Consider the following 17,451-nt stretch of genomic DNA (forward strand, 5'->3'; position numbering starts at 1 on the left):
TTTCCTTTAGTTAGTGGCATAGTCGATAGGCAATGACTAATGCCCTGTGTATCCAGATATCGTTGTCACTCTTTCACTTTGCGATGTGATGCTTGTTTTTAAAAGGGGGAAATTGTAGAAATTCCCCAGACACTGTAAGGTTTTGTCGTTGGAAACGCCGAAACAAATCGCACAATGTGCGCCGATTGTGGATTACGAGGAAAATGTATATTCCACTCTTTCTTTCTCTCTCTCCCTCTGACTTCTTTTTCGTATTCAACATGGTTTTAGCTCACTCTTATCTCTCACTCCCCCTGTCTCCCTCTGTGCACTCGGTGATGGACTGGTGATGTGACCTACCAAACGTTTCTCTGAGAAGCCCATCTTTGCAAGCTCCGTGGAAACTGATACTTCTCCTGCTGCGGTATTTGACTCTTACCAATCTTTTAAAATAAGAACCCTTTGCACTTTTAAGAAATCTGAAAAGATGCAAGTCGTGCTCCTATATTTTTACAATTCAACGAGACATTGAAAGGATTCCCCCCTTTTCAAGAATCAAGTGCGATCGGAACTAATGTTGGACGCCAGTGGACGGGCTTTTTCTACCTGTGCTTTCGCGAGTAGCTTTTTACAAAACGGGGAATACATCTTTGTAGTTAATACCTTGCTCTCTTGTAATCTTGGTGGGGTAACTCACACGGACTCTATCTTTTAAAAAGGGAAATGGTCTGGTTAGAGTTTTAACCTCACTGATAAAGATATCTTAAATGGTAGCTTTTTTATTTTTTCCAGTTGTTACAACTTTGGTGGCGTAAAACCTGGTATTCATAGATACACATGGACGGAAGACGTTTTTTTATATAAAACATATCCCATCGCTTTCCTGCGTTGTGCACCTGCAGGGTCCTTATAAGACTCTAAGGGAGAACTTTGTTGTGTTAAGCTTATGCGTAATTCCAGGAGGCATCGTACTACTGCAAGGTGGTAGCAATTTTTCGGTGCACGGTGTCGTAACTTAAGAGTACTGAAATTGACAGGATCAGCAGGGCGTATGTTGTCCCAAGCAATCCCATGCCACCAATAACAAGGATTCAAGGACAAGAAGGTGACAGAAACTACTTCTGCAAACGTCTGAAAGATATTTCGTCGCCGAACTGGGAAGCGTGGATTAAGTTCTTAATAACAAGCGAGTTCTATGTATCCCCTTGTTCTTTACAAGTCAGGCTGGTTTTAAGACGAGCAGAAGAGGAATGCTGCTCCGTGACATATTGCCGCTCAGTTTAAGTTCTTGGCCTTTTCTGTTTGGTCACTGCTTTCTTACGTCATTTTTACTTTTATTTCAGGTAGGTTTCCTCTTCTTTTGTAGCAGTATGTGAACTTTGTAAAGTTTAGCATGCAAACGACGTTTTTGTGTATACATCCCTGCTATTGTTATTACTATTATTATTAATAATACTACTACTATAATAATAATAATAGGGGTAACAGTAATAAGTGAACGTTTACTGGGATTTAACATTTGAAAGTAGCTAATGGGTAAACGATGTTTTGTACAGACACTTGAGCAATAATGCAATTCTCAGATGTATAGGATAAATGACTACACAAGTTGTGCTACAGTATGTACTGTATGTTATTTTTTTTTCGTGAGCTCAGTCAAAAGTGCTCAGCTAATCAAAACTGCATTACTGATCTAGTCTTGCCCGATCAGTCTGATCTGATCTACACTCCACATCATTCATTAATGAAATATATGCTACATGCAATTTGAAAAATGTTCCGTGGGACGTTTTGACATGTAAAATATTTTGTACTTAATGAATTTCAACCAGGTGTTCTCTGACAAAAGAACACTTAAAAGTATGGGAGATTCAAGTTTTATTTTGTTGCTTAAATTTGTAAGAATGGATAAGAATGAACTTACAGTAACTTTGTTTTCTATCGCTAAAAAAATAACATTTTGTTGAAAGCCTTAACATTAGTATTTTCATTTACAGCATATAATCTCTAGTTGCCAACAGAAAGGAGTTTCAAGATAGAGAATTCCTGTACCTTGATAGCGTTTAGTGAACAGAGCGCAAATCATCACGTACCTTCTTTAAGTAATAATGTAAACCTTTACGTTATTATTTTCGTATCAGAGTTTGATTGGCTTTGACTAAGCCAAATGTTTCAATGTTTAAGGTAGGGTTGGTTTATTTTCCGACATAAAATTCTTGTGGAGCTAAGGGTATTGAAGTTAATATATCAACTACTTTAAGTCAAGGTTTGTGAAAGCATGGGGAAAATACTGTAGAGAGTGACACATCCTACAAGACATATTGGACATTTACAGTTGAATTACACCAGGTGTGTAATTTGATATTTTGAATTGTTCTAGATTTTGATGTTAAGCCTTCCCAACTAAATGTAACCACAACAAAGTATGATGTTACATTATATGATATATACATTATATTATATGATGTATGATTCAAAAATGTTATGTGCTAGTTTTTTCCAAGAAAATTAAACCTGCTGGTCATTTCAATAACCGTTCATGACATATCCATCTGCTCCAGTATGATTCAGAGAAATAATAAATAATGTACACATAGGCTTATGCTGTGTTGTATAAAACTTACATTGGAATGGAATGTATCTTTTAAATCTAATTGTGTACAAAACACCCTCTTCTAGTAATTTGTTCAAAATAATATTCTTATGCATATAAATAAAAAAGAATGTACTAATACTGTATAACCAGTCCATTGACATTTAGTTTTGAACAATGTCTATTAGGCTCACATACTATTCATGGTTAGGATTTATGTTGTTAGCAAAATGCTAACATTTTTAACAGTAATTAATGAAGCACACAATAAGTATTCTCATTTAAAATACACTTTTTTGCCTAGTTGATAAATTCAATTAATTTGTCCTCATTATGCTTGGAGCTGTGTACTGTTTATCTCTTCATCGAATAGAAAACCATTGTCTCTTGGTAGAAACTACTGTCGGCCTACCTCCTAAGTGCTTCTTCATTTGCTGCATAGCTTTAAAACAGTGTTCAAGTTTTTAAACAAATGGTTTAAATGGTGAGCTTGCCATTTCCAGAATTTTCCAGCTTGCCATTTAATCAGAGCTCCAGTCCTTGTGCTTAGTGCCCCTTATACACTATATTATGTGGGCCATGTTGAAGTGTGGGAAGAAATTATTTATTTGAAATGCTGAAATTTGCATGCTACATTTAAATTGAATTATCACCCCTGAATATTCATTATTCCACACTGATTGCCTTGGTTGAATATGGTGTATATAGCAAGTTATCTGCCTGCAGAATGTGTTTTATCACATTCTTCCATTGCACTCCTCCAGAATACGAACTGCATAAAGTTAACAACTTTTATTTTTCATATTTTGGGGATTATAAATGTGTTCTTCTCAGATTTCACATGGAAAAAGCCATGTGGACAGGCACTCATTTTGATTACACTGTGATAATGCCGTTGGTCAGTGAACTTTGCGAGTATTGGTGGCAGGAATATTCCTATGGGAGATAACTGTGTAATTCTGGATAGATCTATTCACTACTACTAGTCTTTAACAGCACTACCACCTGAGAGGTACTCCCGTGATAGGGGTACCTGTCAACATCATATGACCCACACCATACAAGACTTTGGAATTCTTGTCAGTAGTTCATAGACAAACTGACAGAATTAGACCACACATGGAATTAACCAAACCTTAAGTTTATCTTAAATCTGGTGCTGTGTTTCTAAATAACTTTTTTCTGGTTTTTGCCTGACATTGCTGGATAGCACTATGTTGTAAGAAACTGTGATGTTTGGTCTAATGCACAGGAAAGTGCAAAGAATGTATTGCTGTCCATAATTTGACTAAACTCTAGAGTTCTCGACTAAACTTGGTCTTGGATATGTCAGTAAGGAAATACAGGTTTAGAGTTAGGATTGTGGCTTTCTTCTACAAAGTGATGTTGCTTCTTCAATCATTTATTTTCTGTGCTCCCTGCCTTGAGTTTTAACAGTTAAAGTGTTTGTGGGTGACATTCCAGAGACGTCATACTCTGCATTTTCTGCCATTTATTTCTTAGTAGCAGAAATATAAGCTTAATCATAATCATTTACGTTCACCATCATTGGGTTCATTTTTGGTTAAAGTACGACAATAAAAGCTGTTCTTTAAAGCACCCGAAGAAGGCTCCATAGCCAAAACGTTGTGTTTCCTTTCTTCTCTTTTCAGCAAGGAATAAACCTATTACTTGTTCCTTTGCAACCTACCATTTATACTTTCTAACACAAATATAGTATATATGTGAAATACTTATCAATTAGCTTCTCCTAACATTAAGAATGAAGGAGAGAGCCATCTAAAGTGACTTCTAATTCTAACGTTTGCATGTACAGTATGGAAGAGGAAAGAAACACTTAGAAAAGCAAAAACAAAAAGCAGAACATAAACCTAATATGTTCTTTGTAAGATATGTACATACTGTATATACATCCATGTCACTGGTCAAAGTTAGGTGTGTTCTGTTGATGAGCTGTCAGTAGGATGGAATCTCTGTTCTTGGCTGCTAACTATGATTATATTGTATATGAAAAAGCAGATTTGTAAGTGTTTTTTAAACTTCTAATTATGTTCCCCTTCCCCAATATTGTGAAATGAAAATAGCCAATTAATATTCATTTCCAGAAATCTATTACATAGCTTCATCATAAGGAATGGTACAAATATACAGTATATACAGTATACAGTATTTAATATCAGAGCAGAGGAATATCGATATTCAGAAAAGCTGACTCTGCAAAACATAGCAGATGGAACATTTCTTGCTGGAACTCTCAGTACATTGGCAGACGTTCTCGTTCTGCAGCAGTTTAGACTGAAGCCATCACACAGCATTTAACATAATATCTTTTTGAGACCTAAGGCTACGACAAGTGGTTTCTTATGACAAACAAAAGCACCACCTGCAAAAAGGTAACAGATACCTAGCCTTCCTCTAAGAGGCTTTTATGAGAACTTTGTAGAATTTTAAAGGTGCTAAAGTTTGAATCTGCCCTACATTAGTGTTTTACTTTAATGAGGTTTTGGCTTTTCCTTGTGGTTGCATTTTCATATGCATAACTTACTGTGGAATGTTCTCTATTAAATTAACATCAATTACAGTACAGCATGTCAAGACCTTAAACCTCAGTGCAGGATGTCTAAGGGTAATGCAAGAGGGAACCATATTGAAACAGGTGGCCAAAGATCAAGTATTTTATATCTTGAGCTGAAAGAATAGGCAAAAAGCTTTCTCTTGCAATAAATGGGAACAACAGGAGTACTTTGATATATCTGTAGTTAGAAATACTCATTAAAACTTTATAACGGGTTGAACAGTTTACACTGTGTAACATCATTAATGGCTTTTTCTGATGTCCTTCATTTTCTGTCCTCTTCTTTCCCCCAGTTTACTCAGGGTGAGCTTCAAAAATCATGCTCAAGGACCATAGCAGAGAAGGCGAGTGAGAGCTGCCAGCTGACATGCCAATGTAGACCGTACCCTCCTCTACCACCCCCACCCCCTCCACCCCCTCCCCCAAGGCTGCTGGTCTCCCAAAGTAAGTGCTGCTTCTTCTCCCCTTTTCAGCAAGGTGTTGAATTGATCGAGATGGGTTAACGTTTTCCACTCAGGGGGCTATGAAATTCATCAGGTTGACAGCGGTAGTCAGAAAAAATTAATCAACTGGTCCCTCTTGGGTTTTCTGTGTCACATATCAAGGTGTTAGCACGTTGGACTGTGGTGAATGGGTGTGCCTTAAAACCACTCTGCTGGCATTTGTCTTCTCGTGTTGAAAACCAGCGCTTGGTGTAACAAGATTAGATCAAAAAGCCCTGTTCATATGACTATTGGTGTTTTAATAAAATCATAGTTTTTAAGAGAGGTTTTTTCTTGGAGGGCAAGTAGCCCTCTTGAGATGTTATTTCTCATTAGTGTCAGCGATCTTGATCCAAGATACTACTAAATATTTAAAAAGTTTTCATTTAGCACTTGTCTAAAATGTGCATCATCTCAAATTATTTTAATATGTGCATTACATTTTACATTTTTGCTGAAAAGATACACAATATGTCTCTTTTCTTTTTAGCATGGAATAAACCTTCCATGTTCCTTTGCAGCCTAGGCATGCTGATGCAGATCACTACTTGAACATTTTATTCTTTATATTACTTACATAATGTAAATTGTTAAATTAATAATTTATAAAGTCCATATTTACACCACTGTGCTGTATAGTGTACTGTACTTCACTGGAAGCAGTTAAATAATAAAAAAGTGTTATCCTGCCCATTAGGAAATTTTATTGCCAGCTTGGAGTCACAAAAGTACACAAACCTCTGAGCAGACAGGCATGGTTTGGAAACAGGATTCTGTTCTGGGTTGCAGAAATTATAGTTTAAAGCAAATAATAATTTATGTAATGTCTGACCTTGGAGTGTTAGGAGTTACCATGGATAGCTCTTGAAATGTTCCCTGACATGCAGTTGGTCTCATTGGTCTCATGTCCCCTTGAGGGTCCCTTGATTAAAAGGCAGATACGTTAATTAAATTAGGTTTTGTAACAGATAGGGGGCTAATGAACATCAGAAGGACTCCTGTCTTGTTTGCAGCAGAGCCTTTGTGAGTCAGTGACTGCATAGTCTGTCTTCAGCTTTGCTTATGCATTTGTTTCTGGAAAGGCTAATTCAAAATGCCTTTCACAGTTGCCCTCTGGGTCTACTCACGGTAGCCCCAGACATGTAAAAGAGCAGACAAGCACACACTTGTCTCACTATTTTTTAGGCTTTAGTGCTGCTAGTTCTATTTTCATTAAAACTGTATCATTTTTCTGGAAAATAATTAATATCATACTAATTAGCCAGAATAATGCAGCATTATAAATACACACTGTACCTGTTTGTTCAAATATCCTGGCAAATGTTTAAAAAATATATAACAGAAATGAACTTGAAAAGCAAATATAGTATATGAATATTATATACTATATTTAGGTAACAGAAATCATACAGATTTGTTCATTTACGTATTGTTTAATGATCACTGGTATGCTTTTGAACACAGGGGGTATGGTGGCACAGTGGTTAGCATCGCTGCCTAGCAGTGCTGCGGATCAGGGTTCATTTCTGTACCTAGAGTGCTGTCTCTGTGGAGTTTATATGTTCTTTGTGTGGGTTTACTCTGGGTGCTCCAGTTTTCTCCCACGGTCATAGTGCTAGGTTAACTTCTTGGAAAGTGAGTGTGAGTATGTCTGTGTGTACCCTGCAACAGATTAGTACACACAGTTATTTTAACCATTAGTAACAGGGTGCGATGGACTGGCGTCCTGTCTAGGGTGTAAACTGCCTTTAGCCCGTTGATGTTATGACCCAGACGTCCAGAACAAGACGAAGACAGAGGCGCTAATTACTTAACCTACCACCTTGCTCAATCACCAACACACCCTCTCCCTATTAAAGTATTTAAGCACAACTCACCTGTTCCACCCCGCTCAGCATTGCACTTTCTTTTGAGCTTCCTACCTGCTTTGGCAATCTCTCTTAGTCTACACGGCTCCTGACCTGTCACGTATCAGACTACTCCCCTTGGATCACGATCTGGCCTGACGTTTGGACTTTCTCTCAGGGTAAACGACGTTTTGGCTCTCATTTTCGACAACTCTTTGGATTGTGACTTTGTTTTGGCTGCCGTCTCGCCTCCTGCACCAGCACAGGATCCTATTCCATCTGTTCTGTAACCCCATCCGTAACAGAATACTGAGCCTCACTTATAGATACCTCTGGAACAGGAGGAAATCCGCTCAGTGCTCTCCCAGCACTCACAAGCTCTGTCCCAGTTACAAATATTGGTCCAGCAAATTTCGACACACCTGTCCAGAATGCTGGTGACTTCTGCTACTCCAGAAGCCACCCCTCCAATAACGGTCACATCATTGGCCAGAACTGCCTTGCTACCTGTTCCTAAGGCAACCCCTGACTGCTTTGATGGTATCCCAACTAGATGCAGAGCTTTCCTAGCACAGTGCTCACAGATTTTTAAATCTGGACAATTTTCCAACTGGTAAAGAAAAAGTGGCTTTCATGATCCCTCTGCTAACCGGTCGTGCACTGCAATGGGCAACCATCTTACTGGAACGATAGGCACCTGAGGTTTAAGCTCTTTCAAAAGAAATTGAAAGATGTATTCTACCATCCCTTAACGGGTTATCTCTCCTCTTTCCAGCAAGGTAGACAATCAACAGCAGATTAAGCTATAGAATTCCAGATAGCTGCTGCAGAAAAGAACTGGGATGACAAACTCCTTTTTCTGTCAGGGGTTGCACAAGGAATTAAAGGATCATTAAATTAACATCTCGTTGAAAGAAATAACCTTAGAAGAGGTAATAACTTTGGTAATTTAATATGAGAATAGGTTCAGACAAGGCAGAAATGAAAAAACAAGAACTTTGTGATTTGAACCTATCTGCCACACCATCACAGCACCTCCCGTCCAGGGGAAACCAATGGAAATAGCTCACACGCGCCTCAGTCCTGAAGAAAAGGACAAGCGCCGAAGAGAGGGTCGTTGTTTATACTGTGGAGAACTGGGTCATTTTAGGTTGAATTGTCCGGCTTTACAACAACCACGGAGGCACCCCCTACCCAGAAGAGAACACCAAGTGAATGATGATTCTCCTCCACCTGGACTCTCCATCTCTCCTCAGGGAATCCAAATGGATGACAGTAAGGTAGCTGCCATCAGAGATTGGCCTACTGTACATCCCAGGATTTAAAACAAGTGCAACAATTCCTACTGTAGGTTTCGCTAATTTTTATCGCAGATTCATTTGTAATTTTAGCTCGGTAGTTGCTCCCATAACCTTCTTAACAAGAAAGGTACCAGTTCAAGGCCAATGGCCCCCTCAAGCAGAGGAGGCCTCCCAATGTTTAAAACACCTGTTCTACACTGCACCTATTCTTAAACATCCAGATCCTTCCCTATCCTTTGTGGTGGAGGTGGATGCATCAGGTTAATAGGGTAGGAGTAGTTCTGTCACAGCATCATGGAGAAAAACAAGTTTTACATCCCTGTGCCTTTTATTCAAAGAAGCTATCTTCCACTGAGAAAAACTTTGACGTTGGCAAACGGGAACTCCTGGCCATAAAATTGGCTCTGGAGGAATAGAGGCACACCCTGGAGGGGGCCCAACATCCATTTTTGATTTACACCTATCACAAGAATTTAGCCTACTTGCAGTCTGCCAAATGTCTATGTCCTCTCCAGGCTAGATGGACTCTGTTATTCTCTCGTTTTCGCTTTCACAGCACCCACATTCCGGGATCTAAGAATATGAAAACAGAGACCTTTTCCCATATCTATGACCCTGCAGAGAAAATCAGGACCCGGAACCCATCATTCCGACTAGTAAGTTAATCGCACTTTGACAGACTACCAGTTCCACCTCAACGCTCAACTGATAAGTTGTTTTTCCCAGATCCAGTAAGATCTTCTGGTCTTCAGTAGGGCATGACTCCTGGTTTGGGGGTTCTCCTGGAATACGACATACAATGGAATTTATCTCTAGAAATTTTTGATGGCCTACTATGCAGCAGGATATTACAGACAATGGTAAAGTTTGTACCATTTGTGCTAGGATTAAGTCTCCCCGAATGAAGAGCGCAGGACTACTACAACCCCTTGCTGTTCCCAGTCGCCCCTGGTCCCATCTCTTAGTGGACTTCATCACCAATCTTCCCGTAAGGGTCACACTACAATTATGGACAGTTTCTCAAAATCAGCGCATTTCATCCCATTACCATCTCTGCCATCTGCCCAAGAATTAGCTGATCTCTTTGTGTTACACGTCTTTCAACTTCATGGGATACCTGAAGACAGTTTCAGATAGAGGTCCCCAGTTCATTTTAAAATTTTGGAAGGCCTTCTGTACGGACTTCTGTACTCGGTGCTTCAGTATTTTTAACTTCAGGATACCATCCACAATCTAATGGACAGACCGAGCATATCAATCAAAGTCTACAGTCCTAGATACGAGCTTATACTGTACATCCTCTACTCACAATAATTAGGTATCTCTTTCCCTGGGCGGAATACACACATAATTCTTTATCTGCCTCATCAACGGGAATTTCAGTGTGCTCAAGGATATCTACCCACACTCATTCCAGAAAACCCTCAGCTCACCCAGTTATCCTCGGTCCAAGAATATATCATAAATCTTCAGAACCTCTGGAAGAAAGCAAAGGATTCCCTACTCCATGCAACAGATCGACAGAAGAAAACCACAGACCACTATCTTAGGGTTGCGCCTCGATTAAGACGTGGACAATTCATCTGGCTCTCCACGTGCAATATTCCCCTAAAACAACCTTCACACAAGGTGGCTCCAAGGTACATTGGTCCTTTTTGTGTTCTTGCACGAATCACCCCAGTTACTTACTGCTTAGCACTCCCACCCACCCTAAGAATTCACCCCACTTTTCTTGTGTCCCTCCATAAAAACCCTACCATAGATCATCTTTGTGCAGACCCCAACCCAGACCTCCACCACCCCGCCTAATTGATGGTCTTCCTGCTTATATGGTAAACATTATCTTGGACTCCCGATGGTCTCGTGGATCACTCCAGTACCTTGTGGATTGGGAAGGTTACGTACCAGAGGAACGTCCTAAACAAGATGAAGACAGAAGCGCTAATTACTTAACCTACCGCTTTGCTCAATCACCAACTCACCCTCTCCCTATTAAAGTATTTAAGCACAACTCACCTGTTCCACCCCGCTCAGTATTGCACTTTCTTTTGAGCTTCCTACCTGCTTTGGCGATCTCTCTTAGTCTACACGGCTCCTGACCTGACACGTATCGGGCTACTCCCCTTGGATCATGATCTGGCCTGATGTTTGGACTTTCTCTTAAGGTAAAGGACGTTTTGGCTCTTGTTTTCGACAACTCTTTGGATTTTGACTTTGTTTAGGCATCGTCTCACCTCCTGAACCAGCACAGGATCCTATTCCATCTGCTCTGTAGCCCCATCCATAACAGTTGCTTGCCGGGATAGGCTTCTACTTCCTCGCAATCCGGTGTTGGATTTCACTACACTGCAATGTCGTAGACCTTGATAGATATACTTTGTAAATTCAAACAAGTTTCCAGGTATTATCTAGAGCAGGGGTGCCCAACCTTTTTAGAGGAGCGATCTACTTTAATCCACAACCTGCCTAATATGATCTACCATTCAGTGATGCAGTGGTCACTTAATAAATAACCCTAATGCGCACCAGCCTGGCATTATAGGCCTATGCATAATTTAATTAAAAGTATAATAGAACTCAACCATGTTTTTACAATGGAACATGTATAAAAAAGAAATGGTAAAATGAACAGTACTTACCTAATGTGCTTGCTGACACTGAGTGCTGTCTACTACTTTTTCATAGGCAGGATTGTAGCTGCTGGTTGCGCATATCAAGCAGGCCTCCATCATCGGTAAGAGTTGAATGGAATTTTGAGAGAATGCTGACTCGATGAGATAGGTTGTCCCAAAGAATGTCTGAATCTGAGCAGCACATGCTCTCAGGTTGGGGTACTTGTTTTCAGCAACTAAGCTCCAAAAATCTCCCCGAAAGTCCTTCTTAGCTCTTGATTTCAACACAATGTTATTCTGCAGGGGCAAAATATCACCGCTGTTGTCTCCAACTGGAAAAGAGGTGTAATTTTGGAGGCAATGTCATCCACAGTAATTTCTGTCCCAAATGTGACACACATGAATGCCGAAATGAGTTCAAGCATTGTGAAGTAATTGAAATGCCTGTCGAATTCAGCTGCAATGCTTTCTATTTGCTCTGTATTGCTCTATAACATTGCTCTGTATGTTCACCTGCACACACGTTTTGCCCTGATGCTCAATTTCTGAGTGCATATTTTCAAAATTCTGTAGATCATTGTGCCACAATTTAGAGGATAAGAGGTGTAATTTTCCCTTAAAAGTGTTAACTGAGCTGATCATGTGCATTCTATTTTTGTTTTTGCCTTGTAGCTAAAAGGTTGAGCTTGTTTAGCATGTCAAGTCAGTTAAGAGCGCTAAATCTAGGAGCCATGCGTCATCTTTAAGCTGCTTGTATTCAAACTTAGAAGAAATCAAAAACTCTTTTATTTCAGGCAGTAGGTCTCTAAATGGCTGCAAACATTTACCTCTGTTTAGCCATCTAATGTCCGTGTGCAGCAAAAGGTCCACATGTTCGGCATCCATTTCCTCTTTCCGTAAGCGCGGAAAAGCCGTCTTTGAAGACTTCTAGCACAGATTGAGCATACAATTTTCATTGCAACATCCATAACCTCCTTCATGTTTAATGTTTTTCCACACAAAACTTACTGGTGGAGTATGCAACGATAGTTGAGAAACTCAGGAAACCTGTTGCTATCTTTGCAAAGTGCAATGAATCCATTTGTATGACCTGTCATTGCCGGTGCGCCATCAGTCGTGATTGAAACCAATTTAGAGAGTGGTACAGTAGCTGCATTTTATCCACAAATTCCATGAATGCTAGGAAAATATCTTGCCCACCAGTTTGCCTTGAGTGACAATATTGTCAGCAGTTCCTCAGATGAACTAATGTCTTCGAAAACCATTCGGATAAAAATGCACAACTGTGCTGTGTCCACCATGTCTGTGGATTCGTCAAATTGAAGGGAAAAATACCTGCACCGATCAATGTCTGCTCTCAGTTGGTCTTTCAGATCCGTGGCTATTCCCTCACTTCTCCGTGTCACTGTATTTCTGGATAACTGCATGTCCTGAATAGAAGACATTATTTCCGATATGTTTTTGAAGCCATCAAACAATGAGTCTGCTGCTTCTAGAAATGCAGCTTTGTAAGCAGATGGCTTACCCGATAAGATGCTAGAGTTGCGGCCTTTGCTTTTGTGGTAGGTCTTAAGAAAATGGCCTGTTGAGCTGACAACTCAGATTTAAGTTCACCGACCTTTCTTTTACAAAGCTCACTTCTAACTGGATAATATCTCTCGTATGTTTCATGCATAGAACAATAGTGCTGTTCAACACTGCCTCTTTTTGACATAGAAATGGATGCCTTACATATCAGACTATGCATTTGCCGTTAGTCATTGTAAAAAGGAATTCCTCCTCCCATTCTTGATAAAAGTGGTAGGTTTTCGCTGTCTTCGAGCTTGTTCCTGCACCTGCACTCAATTTTATTGTCTGCAACAGTCTTTGTAGGTTTAACAACATACGCTACATTAGCCTGCTTCTGTGTGAACAATAGTGCAGGCTTTCACGTTGCGATGGTAATATACGATTTTCAAAAGATACCAACATATCACGTCATCAGTAAGTGTTCCCAGACAAAATAGAGGAAAGTGGACAGAGAAATTAAACACTTTATAATGTACAGTAACTTGTTTAGTTTCATAAACTGTGTAAAATCTGTAAAAGAAATGTTCAAAAGCAGATCTACCAGCAGCTGCTTCGCGATCAACCGGTAGCTCGCAATGGACTGGTTGGACACAACTGGAGTGTTTACTATTAAAATAATAATTTGTAGTGTTTCTAAACATGTGTCCTCACAGAATGAGAGGGATTTCAGTAATGCAATGATGAGAAAACAAAAGACAGTCAAATGTTAATTTTTTTTAAAATATTTATATATCAATGTACACCACAAACAGTGGCTGTTAACTCTGCAATCATGAAACACAACATGATACAATCTCTATCAGACTTACTTAATTCCCTTCTTCTTGTAAAGTTGTGTCTAATTTTTAAAATTATTGCTTATGTACTGTTCAGTCATGGTTGTTTTAAAGTCTTTTCTAATGTGTTATACTGGAGTATACACCTTTTTGTAGCGGTTCTTTTTTTACTGAAGAATTCTGAAGACTTGTACTTTTTGTTTAAACTGTTTTTTATCCAAGACAAAATACACCAGAATCATTAACTGAACAGTACAAAAATACCATTGTGAAGAAATACTGTACGTACATTGAAATACATAAGTACGTGGTCTTGAAGAGGGAAAAGAAAGAGGTTACATACATTATATCCTAAACATATCTGGGTATTCTAGTCTAAGAAAGGATGGAAGTGGTCCTATAACAGAAATGCTGTTTTTTAATTTTATTTTTCCCACAGTGTAATATACATAGATATTTATATATACAATATATTAACAGAAATATGTTTTTTTCTAATAACAATGATGAGATCATTAAGAACGATGGCAACAATAACATTAATAATAATAATAGTAACAGTGGTAATTAATTGCATTCATATCAAGATTTTCTTTCCAGAGGATCTGATAATGCTTCACTTTTAGAAGGGGACGTACTTCATTCACTCCTGACATGTAGAGGCCACCTGGGTAATATGTGGCAGCCATTATGCACCAGCGGCGCCTCTACAGAGGCGATCAGGTAGAGATCAGGTGGAGGTAGAGAAGTGAGAAATTGCTTTGCTAGTTGATAGAAGGTGGAAATTTAGGTAGGCCAGATTTTCCAGGCTGAAATTGGAATTTAGCTAGGATACAGGTTAACCCTTGACTAAGGGACCGTTTTAAACAAACACTAGGAGACACAAGGATATGTCAGGACCAAGACTGAGAACCACTGCCTAGAGGACTATGTAAGAGGACCATTAACACTGCCTCTCCACATGTTCAATAGTTTGTTATCTGTTAAAGTGTCAGTATTTGGTAATATGTTATTATATGGGTCAAATATATCATTATGGGAAGATGCTTGGATTACAATAATATTAAGTCAATATAATTACCTTTCCAGGTGACTGCACAGGTTCAAGGCCTTAGATTAAGTAGATCTTAAATTATTGTTCAATTTATTTTGTAGAGTACTATAATTTAGGGAATATTTAAGCAGTTTTGTCTTTTAATGAACCATACTGAGAACCAACCTGTCATCTTACATCTGCCCAAATACATACATACATGCACAGAAAGTGTCTGCTGAAATTGAAATTTGAGCCTTGGTTTCAATTCCTGGGGAGCTATCTGAATGGACTTTGTATGGTCTTCATGTGGATTTCGTCCCACAGTCCAAAGACGTGCTAGTAGGTTAATAGGCTCTTGGTTCTGGTGTAAGTGTATGCAAGTCTTTGTGTCTGTGTGTGCCCTGTGATAGACTTTTGTCCTATCATGGGTATATCCTGCCTTACAAATAGGCTTCGGCTGCCCCACTACCTTATTTAGTTTTATAGTCTTACATAGGAAATTTGCATAAGTACATAAATAAAGTAAAATAACTTAAATGTGCAGTATGTTATGAATTCAGGCACTCACAGACTTCTTTCAGTTAATGGTTTATGTTTAAATATTTATGTAAGTATCACATAAGTTCTTGGAATTGTTGCTCTGAAGTACAGTACCACCACTTTTCATGTAATGGAAACTGAAACATCAAAATAAAACAATCAAACTGAACAATGGACTCATTTAGAAACTCAGGCTGAGACAGTCTCTTCAAAGGAAGGGCTCAGTAACAAAACACTTGTTTGTAGAAATGGAAAGAAAAAGCCATGAATAATTCAATTTTGCATAAACACTAATGTTGTACTGTTTTGCACAAAAAACAAACCTCAAGAAAGAGGTCAGTGTGGGGTAGGAGGATGATGTTATACTGTAATTTGCTGTGAATCCATGGAGTAATGTAATACTTAGGTTTGGACTGATTAAAATAAAATTACCAAGGACTTGACTTGAAAGAGGAAGCAAAATAAAACTTGTGTGAATCACGGTCAGGACAGGTTTGAGTTCGGATGTATTATGCCATGAATGAATGAAGTGCTATGTATTATATTAGTCAAAAAGGATATCAAATTGTCCCTGTATTGGAAACAACATGAGGGCTTATAGCTGTCTCAGTTGACTGTTCTGAGAAATTGATAGAACTTATCGTTCATGCATGCAAAGGAGGTCGCTTGATCCCTTCATAATTCCAAAGATAATGTGTTTGAAAAGCATAGGCCTTTTGTGAAATTCCCCATGAAGTACTGATCTGAAAAGTACACTTGAAACGTATTTCATATTATGTTGTAACAGAATGAATATAGTTTCTTAATTAATGATTTGCGAGCAAGTTACTACTTAAGATGAAGTGGAAAAAATACATCCCCACTCTAAATATTCTATAATCCAAAATGTGATCATGGAGAATGATGAATAAAAATGTATTCAGTAGGTGCTCATTTACAATAACTGAATGGTGATCATGGCGGTTTGGATTGAAACTGAGTTCAGCCCAACTAAAATTAACAATGACCTTGCGATTTGTTGTGTTAATGCTTTGCCATTCAGTCTGCACCTGTTTGCAATGAGGTATTAAGCCTGCTTTTGAAGCTGGTGGCCAAGGTTTGATTAATTTTGCTACCTTTCCAGCATTACAACTGTAACCTGTATTAATTAACTTTGTTTCTGAGAAAACAATACCGTACATGATAACAGTGTTTTACAGGAAGCATATGGCACCTCTCCCATACTAGTTCTGGGTTTGTTGCAGTGAACCAAAGCAGTTTACAATAACATACTAAGTGGGGAAAAAGAAATAGTATAGTTGATTTTCAGATAAAAAAAAACATGTTCTAAACACAACTTTACTAGGATTCAAAAGAGATAACACTATAGGAAATATGGGCAGAAAAGGGACTAATTGTGAGAAAACTAGAAGTGTGATACAGATGAAATAGAAACTAAAGAAGCTAATATTGGGATTGCTGAATGTGACCAGACAAAAGAATAGGTACAGTCTGACTTTATACAGAGGTATAGATTGGCACTGTTATCTCATCACTGAAAATATTTACTGTAGTTATTGGTAACAGTCTCCTACAAACCAGGAGATTAATGCAGTGACTAAGGTTCATCAGTCCTTTACTAAACATTCAAAAACTGAACATTCAAAAAGAGGAAACAGTTTACATTGGCACCTTCAGAATCTAGGTCTGTGGTAGATTATTACTTATTTATTGCAAATATTTTATTATTTCTTATTTGTAGGCACAGATTTTAAGATACAAGGTCCAAATGAGAATACAGTATATATACCGGACGCAATCTTCCAAAAAACACAGGATCAGACTAAAACTGACCTGTCTTATTAATAAATTGCTGGCTTGCTATTTTCAATTTTCCAAGAGGAAAAAAAAACATGGCTTTTGAGGTCTTTGAACACTGCCTGAAAAGGACATGACCACAACACTGCACACGTGGCTGGTTCCTGGGAAACATTTGCAGCTGCATGAATTCAGTGGTTGTGTGCCCCAAGCCCCTGCAAGGATAACAATACAAGCATTGTATTCAGATGCTGCACTGAACATCATTGTAGAAAATCTCACAACGCATACTGTTGATGGGGAAATCTCTCATCTTTGGTCAGAAGAATAAAAGCACCGTGTAG

At 38.7% G+C, this 17,451-nt stretch overlaps 1 protein-coding gene across 1 annotated transcript in view; it reads left to right on the forward strand.

The window, feature by feature from the left end:
* Positions 1 to 1,011: 1,011 nt before the first annotated feature.
* Positions 1,012 to 17,451, forward strand: part of LOC148828364 (proline-rich membrane anchor 1-like) — a 79,684-nt gene continuing 63,244 nt past the window's right edge. The window contains exons 1-2 of the mRNA XM_088925988.1: positions 1,012 to 1,322; positions 5,441 to 5,591. Coding sequence (XP_088782114.1) covers positions 1,230 to 1,322; positions 5,441 to 5,591 — 244 coding nt within the window. The 5' untranslated portion in view covers positions 1,012 to 1,229. The remainder of the gene's footprint in view (positions 1,323 to 5,440; positions 5,592 to 17,451) is intronic.

This window comes from Atractosteus spatula, chromosome 9, assembly GCF_055471065.1.
Source record: "Atractosteus spatula isolate fAtrSpa1 chromosome 9, fAtrSpa1.hap1, whole genome shotgun sequence".
Classification (NCBI taxonomy): Eukaryota; Metazoa; Chordata; class Actinopteri; order Semionotiformes; family Lepisosteidae; genus Atractosteus; species Atractosteus spatula.